The sequence below is a fragment of the Macaca mulatta genome, chromosome 7, assembly GCF_049350105.2.
Source record: "Macaca mulatta isolate MMU2019108-1 chromosome 7, T2T-MMU8v2.0, whole genome shotgun sequence".
NCBI lineage: Eukaryota > Metazoa > Chordata > Mammalia > Primates > Cercopithecidae > Macaca > Macaca mulatta.
In genome coordinates, this window is record NC_133412.1 from 40,049,582 (window position 1) to 40,062,309 (window position 12,728).

At 43.9% G+C, this 12,728-nt stretch overlaps 1 protein-coding gene across 14 annotated transcripts in view; it reads left to right on the top strand.

Moving 5' to 3' along the window:
- Positions 1–12,728, top strand: part of TLN2 (talin 2) — a 455,280-nt gene that overhangs the window by 320,944 nt on the left and 121,608 nt on the right. For all 14 annotated transcript variants that reach the window (XM_077939528.1, XM_015142407.3, XM_077939524.1 and 11 more), the window contains 5 exons: positions 1,208–1,502; positions 4,274–4,440; positions 8,775–8,903; positions 10,002–10,115; positions 12,197–12,310. In XM_077939528.1, coding sequence (XP_077795654.1) covers positions 1,208–1,502; positions 4,274–4,440; positions 8,775–8,903; positions 10,002–10,115; positions 12,197–12,310 — 819 coding nt within the window. The remainder of the gene's footprint in view (positions 1–1,207; positions 1,503–4,273; positions 4,441–8,774; positions 8,904–10,001; positions 10,116–12,196; positions 12,311–12,728) is intronic.

Sequence of the window (12,728 nt, forward strand, 5' to 3'; positions counted from 1 at the left end):
GCTGTTATCTGCCTCCAGGCATTTGGTGGGTAGCAGGGGTGGAATTTTTTCAAATAGTCTAAGCTTTAGAACTTCTTTCAAGTGTCTTAAGTGATGATGGGATTTTAGCATAAGTGGTCTGATTCTGCTTTTATCATTTGTTCTTTGCCCAAGTCCTCAGGCCTTTGGTACTTTTCACTAGTTCATTTCTATATGCAAATTGCTGTGTCTCCCCTTTGGACTTCTCAGTGCATCTTACACCTGCACAAAAATAGTTCTTGCCTTGTGTGGTACAGCATTATAAATGGGTTCAGAAATAAGCCCCAGAGTTTATGGGAACCCTTTGTAGGCTGCACAGTGTCCGAGTGGGGATGTTAATTGTTGCCAGGGTATACACACTCTGTGTGTCATACATCCCCTCATTACATCTCCCCAGTAATGCTGCAAGCAGGATTAAGTACCATTATCTCTAGTTCACTGATGAGGAATCTGAGGCCCTTAGATGTTAGTAGGTTAAGGCCACAGAAGTAGTAAGTGGCAGAACTAGAGTAACAACTCAGGTCTGTCTGCCTCCAAATACCTTTCCCCTCCACTTCATGTGTCCTCTCGGTGATGATGCATCAGAAGATGGGAAATGTCCGTTTCTGGACTTGATGGCCTGTCATGTTGTGTAGATCTGTGATCTGGCTCAGCTTGCCATCGAGAGCCTATGGTAAGATTTGCAGCATTGTCTCCCTCAAGCTTTCCTTGTCCACACTGCTAGAATTTACAAGGAACTGACAGAACCCCCCTGTTCATTAAAGGACTATGAGGCAGAGTTTCAGGTGTTTCTGGGAATAGAAATAGAATTCTGTTAGGTAGTCTTTGTATCCCAACTCAAAAGACTCAATTCAAAGGATCCTAAAAGGAAGGAGGTATAATTGGGAAATCTCAGGAATTTCTCTCTATGGAAGTAGGGCAGTAGTATGGACTGTCACGTGTGACTAATGACATTATAAATCAGCGGGACATGTCAAATCACAAGGATGAAGTAGAAAGCAGAGTGTGTGAGACTGAAGCAATGGTTTCATTGAATGAAACGATCCTGTAAGTAAGAAACCGAGCAATGGTCCTGTGAGTAAGAAACCGAGGCCCAGAGCAGGAAGGGCCTTGATGGGACTGTGGGGGCACATGGAGAGGGACCAGGATTCAACCGCAGTGCCCACAACCTGTTCCTGTCTCGCTTCAGGTTGTGAGCCCCACTATCAGCTCCCCTGTGTGCCAGGAGCAGCTGATTGAAGCAGGGAAGCTGGTGGACCGCTCAGTGGAGAACTGTGTCCGTGCCTGCCAGGCGGCCACCACCGACAGTGAGCTCCTGAAGCAGGTCAGCGCAGCGGCCAGCGTGGTCAGCCAGGCCCTCCATGATCTCCTGCAGCATGTGCGGCAGTTTGCCAGCCGAGGCGAGCCCATTGGCCGCTACGACCAGGCCACCGACACCATCATGTGTGTCACTGAGAGCATCTTCAGCTCCATGGGTGATGCTGGTAAGGCACTGTGCTGTGGGTGGGTGGATGGGTGGGTTTTGGTGTTCCTGATGGTGGTGCTCACCCACAGGGAAGGTGAAGGATGCCTGGATAACTGGCAAGGGCAAGTTCTCATCGGTCTCAAAGACTTCCCCACTGAAGCTCGGAAAAAGACACAAGACTCTTCCATAGCCATGCTTACAGACTTAAACAGAGTTCACCGGGTTTTTGTTGTGATGGTTAGATTTTGTTATTTTGTTAGATTCGCGGCGGATCCTTTGTTCTGTGAATGCACATGTTGGGTATGGTATGGCAAAGTTGGAGCAGCCACAGAAGGAAAGAAGATCAAGGCTTGGAATTCAGAAGTTTGTTGTACTTGCGTGTCCCCTGGAGGGGTCAGCGCCTGCCACACAGGGTCATGGGAGAGCACCAGGGTGGTCAGGAGGGAGAAGACAGGAGCAAGGGGAGGGCCTAGACCATGGCCTTTATTGGAACTTCTTGGGAAATGCAGGGCAGGGTAAACAATTTAGGATTGGCTAGTTTAAATAATTTTGGCAGGCTCTAAATTATGGAGGTGGTGGCTAGTTACCTGGGACCTGGCCCCAGGATGATCCAGGCAGAGGAACAGTGTCTCCTGAGTGTCTGGGCCAGTTAGAGGAGGAATAGCTCTGGATTGGTTAGTTTGCATATCAAAGACATGTTCCCTGCTGAGCCTCTGCAGTCTCTAAATTGTCCAGCCCTTAGAGGACAGTTTGTCTCCAGCAGAAAGGTGTTTTCAGATTCCAAAGCATCATACATAATATGCAGTCAGTTTAAAAACATATACAATACACCTTTTTATAATCTATTGAAAAGGAAGTCTCCCCAAACCCAGCTCACAGAAATTCATAACCTTTTCACTTTATATATCTTAACGACTTTTTCTTTTCTTTTTTTTTCTTTTCTTTTTTTTGAGGTGGAATCTCACTCTGTTGCCCAGGCTGGAGTATAGTGGCACAATCTTGGCTCAGTGCAACCTCCACCTCCCAGGTTCGAGAGATACTCCTGCCTCAGCCTCCCAAGTAGCTGGGATTACAGGCATCTGCCACCACGCCCGGCTAATTTTTGTATTTTTAGTAGAGCTGGGGCTTCACCATGTTGGCCAGGCTGGTCTTGAACTCCTGACCTTGGGTGATCTGCCCGCCTCAGCCTCCCGAAGTGCTGGGATTACAGGGGTGAGCCACCGTGCCCAGCCTGGACTTCTTTCATGTCCACCTGTGTGTTAATCTTTTTAGTGGCAGCATAGTATTCTATTTTTGTAGGCATCATAATTTAACCAGTGATCTTTTAATGGACATTTAGTTTTTTTGTTTGTTAGTTTGTTTTGCTTTTACAAAAACACTACAATAAGCATTCTTGTAAAAATGGTTTACTTTTCTAATGTAGGGTAAATTCCTATTAATGGAGGTGCTGGGCTGGTAGGTAAATTTTTATTTTAAATGTGTCTAAGAAATTTTTCTCCAGAAAGGACCCACAATTTGCAACCCAACTAGTAATCTGTAAGAGATCTATTTTTGAGCTTCCTTGACAGCATAGAACAATACCTTATAGCGAGTTTTGTTTTTTTAAAAAGAAAATTGTCTTGTGTTCTTCTGTATCCGTAAATAATTTAACAAGATAGGAATGCCTCACACATTTGAATTTGTTGTTGTTGTTTGTTTGTTTTTGATAATCCTTTTATTTTGAAATACTTTTAAATTTGCAAAAAAGTTGCAGAGGAAATAAGGAGAGTTCCCATATACCTTTCCCAGTTTCTCCATTTTTGACGGCTTCCCTAAAAGATAGCACATTTGTCAAAACCAGGAAATTAGCATTGGTACTTTACTAACTAAACTACAGACATTATTCAGATTTCATCAGTTTTTCTGCTGATGTCCTTTAACCGTCTCGGGATCCAGTCTAGGATACCACTTAAGCACATTTTTACTTGAGTAAAAACTTTCTTCTTCCCCCTTTTTGTTACAGTGCTTCAGCATTCTTTTCAGATGGCTTTTGCTAGAGGAAGAAATCCCTTACATTTGAATCGTGCTAGTTTTTAATGTTGGTTGTTATACTCCTCCTACTTCCAAAAGGAAATTAAAATAGATTTCAGTAAAATCACAGGGACAATAAGACCAAAGAATAATGCAAGATCAAAATCAGTGCTGGGAAAAAAAGGATGAGCAAAGAGAAAATTGGCAGGGAAAACTCCAGGCCAAGGCAAGTCATAGCATTTGAGCATGAAGCTGGGGTCTGTGCTTCTATTAGCAAAGGCCAAGTGGCACACATTGAGTGGATTGTGTAATATCCCTCATCTGGTGCTAGGTAGCCTACACATTAATACAGAATTTAAAAATAATTTTGTTCTGTGCCAGTTCTTCAAAAAGTTTATTATAGAGGCTTTTGTGTAAGTGGTTTTCAAAGTGAAGAAAGCAGTGTTTTCTAAATAAGTGTTTACTAATGCTAAATCCACGTAATTTTGTTCCCTGCCCTCTCTTTATAAAGTGTTCCTCTTTGGTTCCTTCTGTTCTCTTCATGCCTCATAGTGAAAGGCTGAACCCGGATGTGTTTGGCGAGTATCATCCTGGCAGCCGCAGGGAATATTTTCATTTTGGGTTCTAATTTGGATGCATTGCTTAGGAGTAGAGCATGGAGGTTCCGTTTTTTTGCTCCCACTTATCAGAAGAGTAGAGACAAGACTCTACTGGCTCCTGAGGTTTTACTGACCTTTGAAAAGCAGACAAACTGACCACATCTTCTATGCCGTCCTCTAGGTGAAATGGTGCGCCAGGCGCGGGTCCTGGCCCAAGCCACATCAGACCTCGTCAATGCCATGAGGTCAGATGCAGAAGCCGAAATCGACATGGAGAATTCGAAGAAGCTCCTGGCAGCAGCAAAACTCTTAGCCGACTCCACTGCTCGCATGGTGGAAGCTGCAAAGGTACTGGATTTGTTTGTATGAAAAGTGAACACTATTAAGTGTTAGGATTTGGAAGGTACCTTCCAGATGGGGGATGTTCAGCCAAGTGTGCATTTTTGTTTGCTTAAAACATATGTGGCTTATAACATCTAACCCTGTTCTTGTGGCAAAGGAGGTGATGGAACATCTGAATGAAATGCTTCAGGGGAGTGGTACTGACTCAGCCGTAGCAGCAAAGTGCCCTCTTTAGGGAGGCCTCTTTTTCCATTTGGTCATCACTGTGTTGGCTTCATTGAACGTGGTGACTAATTTAAACCTGAGATTTTTCAATAGCAAATTCACCTAAACCTGTTCTCTTCCTCAACGCCTTAATGTTACTTTGCCCTCCATTTGACTTCTCAACTAAACTTCTAGCAAGATTTTGCACAGTAGACTATTTCCTACGTTACCGTTCTTTAAATCCCCATCACAGTTTTAAATATTATAAAAGGATGAGGAGTTAAGTGTTAGCTTTGTGCTTTTTCACAACTATGCTATGGCATAATGCTTACAAAACCTAGTGATTGGGAACCTGGGGTCTGATACATAGCCCCCTATGAAACATATTAAAATTCACATGCCTCAGTTTCATCCTCAAAGATCCTGATTCACAAGGTCACTGGTAGGACTCTGTGTGTGTGTGTGTGTGTGTGTGCGTGCGCGCTCCCGCGCGTGTGCCCGCACGTGTGCGTGTTTAAGTTTTGCAGGGTATTCCGATGTGCATCTCTAGGTGAGAACTGTTTTAAATGAATAAGGCTATATTTTTCTGGGTTTTTTATTGTGTACCTAGCACACATTTCTTGTAGAATTAATAGAACATGCAGATAAATGTGAAAAAAGAAAATGAAATTCACCTTCAAATTCCTGCCCTTAAAATAATATTTTAAATGTATTTCTATGCATATAAGATTCATTAAGGTCAGGCATGGTGGCTCGTGCCTATAATCCCAGAACTTTTGGGAGGTCAAGACGGGAGGATCACCTGAGGTCAGGAGCTGGAGACCAACCTGGCCAACATGGTGAAACCCCGTCTCTAATAAAAATACAAAAAATTAACAGGGGGTGGTGGTGTGCACCTATTATAATCCCAGCTACTCGGGACGCTGAGGCAGGAGAAAATTGTTTGAACCCAGGAGGTGGAGGTTGCAGTGAGCCAAGATTGCATCACTGCACTCCAGCCCGGGCAACAAGAGCAAACCTGCGTCTCAAAAAAAAAAAATAGATTCATTAAGTGTTTCCACATCTTATCTCATCTCCCTGGCTTCCGGGAATTGGTATCTCAACCTAATATGTGCATTACTTCACTTAAAATATATTGTGGGCTGGGCATGGTGGCACACACCTGTAATCCCAGCACTTTGGGAGGCCAAAGTGGGTGGATTACCTGAGGTCGGGAGTTTAAGACCAGTCTGACCAACATGGCGAAACCCTGTCTCTACTAAAAATACAAAAATTAGCCAGGCTTGGTGGCACATACCTGTAATCCCAGTTACTAGGGAGGCTGAGGCAGGAGAATTGCTTGAACCTGGGAGCCGGAGGTTGCAGTGAGCCGAGATAGTGCATTCCAGCTGCATTCCAGCCCAGATGACGCTGCAAGACTCCGTCTCAAAAAAAAAAAAAAAGTATTATGATACATAGCCATGTAGAGGACCTCTCCTGACTGAACTGGCATTCATGTTACCTGAGGACTGAGAGTTCTTAGAGACACCTCGTGGGTAGCGGTGAAGCAGAGACCCAGGGAGGGGCAGCATCTGAGCTGCCTTCCCTTGTCTCCTAATCCGCGTTTCAGCCAATAAGCTCTGCTTTTAACCGCCTTCTTGAAGCTATACATACATCATATATGTATATATGATATGTATATGCTGTGTGTGTGTGTGTGTGTGTGTGTATGTATTGGGTTTTATGTAGTAGTTGAATTTTTTTTAAAAGGTTTTACTAGTTTACCTCACCTCTCTCAGTCTACACATAGCTATTTGAGGCAATCTTACGTTCACAAAAAATTACTTGCTAGGTTGGAAAGAACTGTAGGGTAGATCTAGTCCATTCCTTATTTTACAAATGAAAAAAATTAAAACTCAAAAAGATGAATGCTAATGCCACCTAAGCAGTATTGAGCCAGGCCAGTGTGCACGTTTCGTTTTTTTTGGTTTTTGTTTTTGTTTTTGTTTTTTTTGAGATGGAGTCTCGCTCTGTCACCCATGCTGGAATGCAGTGGCACAGTCTTGGCTCACTGCAAGCTCCGCCTCCCGAGTTCACACCATTCTCCTGCCTCAGCCTCCCGAGTAGCTGGGACAGGCACCTGCCACCATGCCCGGCTAATTTTTTGTGTTTTTAGTAGAGACGGGGTTTCACTGTATTAGCCAGGATGGTCTCGATCTCCTGACCTCTTGATCCACCCGCCTCAGCCTCCCAAAGTGCTGGGATTACAGGCATGAGCCCACGCCCGGCCATGTTTTGTTTCTTGATGTGACTGTTTACCAGGCCAATTCACTGCATTTACCAAGTTACCAAAAACTCATTTCTTCTAAGTATTCATGTGATTTTGGTTATTTATATTAAATGGGACAATGTTAAGTGTTTCTGTAAATTCTTTCAGCTTTTAGTTAAAAGTTTTCATTTTGTCTTTGTAGCAATATTTTAATTTGCTGAATTTTGTTGAAAGCTAAAGAACACGCAAAGGTTAGACTTCCAAGGATTATATTTAATGTGCAGAAAAAATATATTTCATGATTAGAAACTAAGATTTCAGGCCAAGATTAGTACCCCATATCTGATACATATTCATCATAAAAAAAGACATTGCTGAGCAAGGACCCAAAGCATCCATATCAGTGTGAAGTGCAGAAATGCTGGTTTCCAGCTGCTCAAAATAAATAAAATTAAGACTGATGTGCATGTGAGACATATATAAAGGAGTGGCTTAGAAAATACCTGAAGACCAGAGAAAAAAACAAAATAGCTTCCATAAACCTGCAAAAGAAACCAAAAGTAGCCCAAACAATCCTTTTGCATGTGAAATACAGAAATAAAAATTTTTCAGTGCTAGAAACACAAAATCAAGATTATGAGAGTGGTTAAGGTTTGAAAGAATAGGAGATTCTATTCAAGAGGGTTGCCAAAATAATTCTGCCACAGCTGTTAAAACTAGTCCATCCTGTATGCATTGCTATAACTTTTATAAATAGCTCAAAGAAATCGGTTCTTATAAATTGGTAAGTTTAGCAAATTGGCCACTTGGAAATCTAGACTTTTAGGAAATTGATTTTCGATAAATCAGTGTGCTGTTCTCTACTGTTCTCCCTGCCTCGAGAGCAAATATTATTGCCTGAAAGCGTTCATAGGAAGAAACTCATTGATCTATAGACATCAAGCACATGTTACAAAGCATTCAGGCCCTGGTGAGGGAAATCTTGATGGCTGCTGTTATTGTTGGTGGGAGAGGAAGGCTGGATGTGCGGTGAGCATTTGTTGAATTATTGTAGAGTTAAAATGATATCCTTTCTCTACATTACCATTAGCCTTCCCCTGCTTCAGAATCCCACCCATCTAAATAAAATCCACTTAGGTTTCTAAGACATGTTCAACTAAAAGCAACAAAGTAAAAGGGCTGTGGGGCTGGACAAAGAATGCATGACTGACTGTGCACATTGCCTTCCTCTTTTTCTGTCGGGTTGAGGGCATTACCTTTCTCTCATTAATTCAGTACTTTTGGGTACCATCTCGACTTTACACTAGACTTTCCAACTCTGTCTCTCTAGGAATGTGATTTCTGGGCATGGTCTATGTTTCACAAAATTTCCTTGGAATCTTTTTAATGGCATTCCTGAGCCCTCCCTCCATCCTTCCCCGTCTTCCCTCTGTCCCCGCCTGAGTTGATACTGGACTCTTACACCTTCACATTTACCTGTGCCACAGGGTATTTCAGGAGTGACATGAAGACATGTGTCATTACTATGTCATGCCAATGAAAAGAAGATGCTCCCTGGGAGAGATAGGAAGAGGGGAGATTTAATCTTCCCATCTTTTAAACCATGGGTTTCTGACCACAGGTTAATCTGTATGGACAACCAAGGCAGTGTTCTCAAGTGTTTAATTATTACTTTGGATTTCTAACTGCTTAGCCACGCAGTTTTGAAACATCCCCTGGTAGGTATTTTTTGTTGCATGAGGAAACATCTTCATCATAAAGATATTGCTTGCAGCATTCGACTATCCTTCCAAATGCTTTCTGTTACAAAGAAAAAACAATACTGAAGGCATGAATTCAGTGATGTCTCCCGCTGGACCACTTGAAATCTTTATTTTCACCTTTGCAGGGGGCTGCAGCCAACCCGGAGAATGAGGACCAGCAGCAAAGGCTGAGAGAAGCTGCAGAAGGCCTCCGGGTAGCAACCAACGCAGCTGCCCAGAATGCTATTAAGAAAAAAATTGTCAACCGACTAGAGGTCAGGAAAGAGGCTGGCTTCCTGGGATGCCCATCTTAAATTGCAAAGAGTTATTTGAAAAGATAGTTGAATTAACAAGGTGTTGCCCATATAAAGAAAGCCAAGTCAAGGTTGTTTGACTTCAAACATCATTGTTTGAAGGTTTGAGTACTATAAAAGCATTGACTCCATTGGGAAAAGTTGCTTCTGTAAGCTCGAATCCTTTCTAACGTTCAAGAATAGAATTTAGATTCTTTTCAGGAGGAACCGGATTATTTTTTTTTCTAGCATTAAAGGATATACACATTCAAGAAGGATCTTTTGCTGAAAATATTTATATTCTGTTAGAGTCAGTGACTTTGTCAGGACTTCCCATAGGAAATATGAACTTCGGAGATTAGGCTTGGGTGGAGAGGTATAGAAGGGAGTGAAATATATTTGTTATTTTTTGAAGTAATTATTCTGAAAAAGAAAGTTAAAATAGTAATAGGCACAAACTATGTTTAAAAAAAAAAGTTTATCCTACAAATGCACACAGGAGAACCTTACACTGAAATTTGAGAGTTTGGAAGCTGAGACCTTTGCCTGTGTGCTGGGAAGTCCCTCCATATGCAGTCTGCTATATTCTGGAAGAAAAGTAATGTTGTTGTTCTTGGAAAAAGACGAGGATAAACCCAATTAAGTGCCCTTGTGGGAAAGTCTCAGCATTTTGGAACTAAGGCTTTTGAGTACTGAGAGAGCCCCAGCACTTGTGCTTGACACAGAACCATCTATGCTGCTTGTGGAAGATTTTTTTTCCAAAAACATTTAGACTTGGTGCAGCTTGTCAGTGTCATTATGATCTTGGGATCATCCCTTTTGTTTTTGCGAAAGACAAATGAACTTTAAAGCTTGAGCTTTCAAGCATGCCTGTGTTTGTCACTTGTCTCAGAGGATGTCAACACAAGGAAGATAGTGTGTTGTGAGATTAGGGTCATCACTGGTTTTAAAAGACAAAGCCTGCTCTTGGGAGTTCTTTTAGAGCAACAAACCTATCCTGACTCTGTGGTGGAAGTGACCTGTACAACATGCATGTGTGTTGCATACGCAGACCCTGACTCATCTATCACTCATCTGCAGGTTGCAGCCAAGCAGGCCGCAGCAGCAGCCACACAGACCATTGCCGCCTCCCAGAATGCAGCTGTTTCCAACAAGAACCCTGCGGCCCAGCAGCAGCTGGTTCAGAGTTGCAAGGTGAGGTTCCAGTGCACAGAGAGCCAGATCAGCTGCAGATGACCCTGATAACGTTAGAACGCCAAGTCCCCTGATAATTCAGTAAAGACAGATTATCCAAGCTTCTAATCCAATTTGTCCCAGTTCCCATGTTCTAGGTGTATACACGTCTGGTTTTTGTCCATTAAGTGGATGGCCTGTGTTTGGAAGGAAAGTATGATTTTCTCCCAGCATTGTCTTACTTTTGCCCACAGTTTTCTTTTCAAGAGACTGAACCAAAGAGGATCAATGACGAGGCCATTTTAGGGCTCTGAAATAGGAAGGAAGTGTTGAGTTTCCAGAGTGGCCTTTCTTTGAGAGGCAGGACTTTGAATTCAGCCTTGCTCCCTGGAGCAGGGTTGATTTCCTGCTTTCTAGTAATTGCACCTCAAGGATTTATTTCATCCCGTCTAGCCTCTGTGACTTTGTGCTTTGGTGCTTTTTGCTGTTGCCCTTATGTCTCTATTCTTCTGACACCTGGGCCTTGATGCTAAGTTGAGTCCAGTTTACTACAAAAGGGACAATAAACACCCTTGTTGGTTTCTCCAAGAGCCCAGGGAGTTGACTTCCCCAGGGCTCCTCTGAATTGTGGCAGACACAAAATCCAGTTGCAGAGCCACTGCCCACATGTGGGTGGCACGTCTGGCTGGTATGTCTTAGAAGTATTTGCAGCTAGCCGTGGTAGCTGGCTGGGAGGCATACCTGTCTGTGCTGGGGTTATGAGAGCCAACTGCACCCTCTCTCCTCCTTCAAATCTCTGCCAAATGATTCACATTTGTGAGGGGTGCCACTGCTCCCACTTCAGAAATGGCTTTACTTCTGATAGAGCCCTCTATTCCTGAATCTGGGTTCTCTGAGGCCAGCCCTGCTGCTGTTGTGGACTGAATGCACTCCAGGAAGAAAAGCCTCAGTGACATAGTAGGGTCCTGGGCTGGTGTCCTTCGGTCCTGTGTGGATAGCGAAGGGGTCTTGCTGAGAGTGAGGGCATCTGCTGTGGGGGAGTTTGCTTCCTTTGGGTCCTCAGTTCAGCTGCTAGCAGGGGTGAAAACTTCCTTCTCTGGGAGCATGTGCAGCTCACATGCAGGGACATGCCACCAGATGAGTGAGACCTCTCGCCCCTCTTCTGCAGAGAGACTGAAGATACTAGGTGTCGAGTGTCACTACCAGGAAATGAAAGGATTGAGATGAAGAGGGGAGAGTGGAGCAAATGACTAGAACTAGCAGAACTAGCAGTCCTAAAGGGGGCCTAAAATTCCTTGGAAACATTTTTTTAACCTGTGCTGGAGCAGTCCTAGAAAAATATGTTCCCAGGCCAGTATGCCCTGGGCACCTTTATCTGCGGTGATAGCCACAGTGCTGTGGCCTCTGAGAGCCTCGTTAAGCAGAGAAGGATGTGTGGGCACAGAAAGGAAGTGTGGACAGAACACAGAGAAAGTAAAAGGCTCGTCTCCCAAGATACCGTAGGAGCCCGTTACTGTACAGCAGCCCTGCCTCACAGAATGCTGTGCCTCTCTCCTTTCTCCTGGCTTTGGGCTGTCCAGCTTGAGAATGAGAAGTCCTTCTTAGAGAAAGAGGGGCCATGGCAACACAAAGGCTGATGCACAGAATGCGTGCTTGCAAAGAAAGAAGCCAAAGCACTTACATGCACGGGTATCCAAGTATTTCCCTCACCTTCTGAACATGGGGCCATATGACTTCAGTTTACCACCGGTGAATCGTGTAGATCCTTTGATTCTAGGTTTGCAATGGCAATGAGCCAGATGGTGTGAGTTGCAGCTAAGGAACTTCTTTTAGGCCTCATCATAGACAATCATCTTCGAAGGAATGCATTGAGACCTCCAGTACCACAGGGTAGAGTGTGTGTAGAGAAAATGCCCAGAAAATGGGATTCAGTGTTGGTAAGAACCCAGCTGGCTTAATGTGCAGTGTCATTCCGAGGCCTGGGGCTGGTGTCCCCTGGGAGTGGATGGCACATCCAAAAAGTGCTCTTGAGTCATGTTTTAGCTTCTTTGGATGATCCCACCATTCTAGCCATGCTGTTTTCATTTCCTTGCCTTCTGCAGGCAGTGGCTGATCACATCCCTCAACTGGTCCAGGGAGTGAGGGGGAGCCAAGCTCAAACCGAAGACCTGAGTGCCCAGCTGGCTCTCATCATCTCCAGCCAGAACTTCCTCCAGGTAACAGGGCCGTGGTCACCTTGGGCTCACTCACAGCCCTCGTCTGGGCAGGGGCTGCCCTTTAAGGAGAGGAGTTAATGAATTCCACAGCCTCAGCTAAGTCTTTGCAGTAGGCAGGGCTTGAAGGCCTCTTCTTTACCTTTTCAGTTTCAGGAGAGGTGGGTTCAGCTTGGCAAAGCAAAATGCTGATATGCAGGGAAATTGCCCTGGGGAGATGGCATATGATCCATTTTCCTCAGGATTATCATATGTATTTCTCTTCAAAGAGAAGAAAGCATGTAAAAAGTTGCAGGTTGTGATGAACAGCTTAGGAATAGGTATTGCTTTAGGTTTTTGTTTGCAGAGATCCTAATGTCATTATTCATGGACTGGGGAAAGAAGTGTGAAGTGCATCTTCTCCAGAGATGTGATCGTTCTC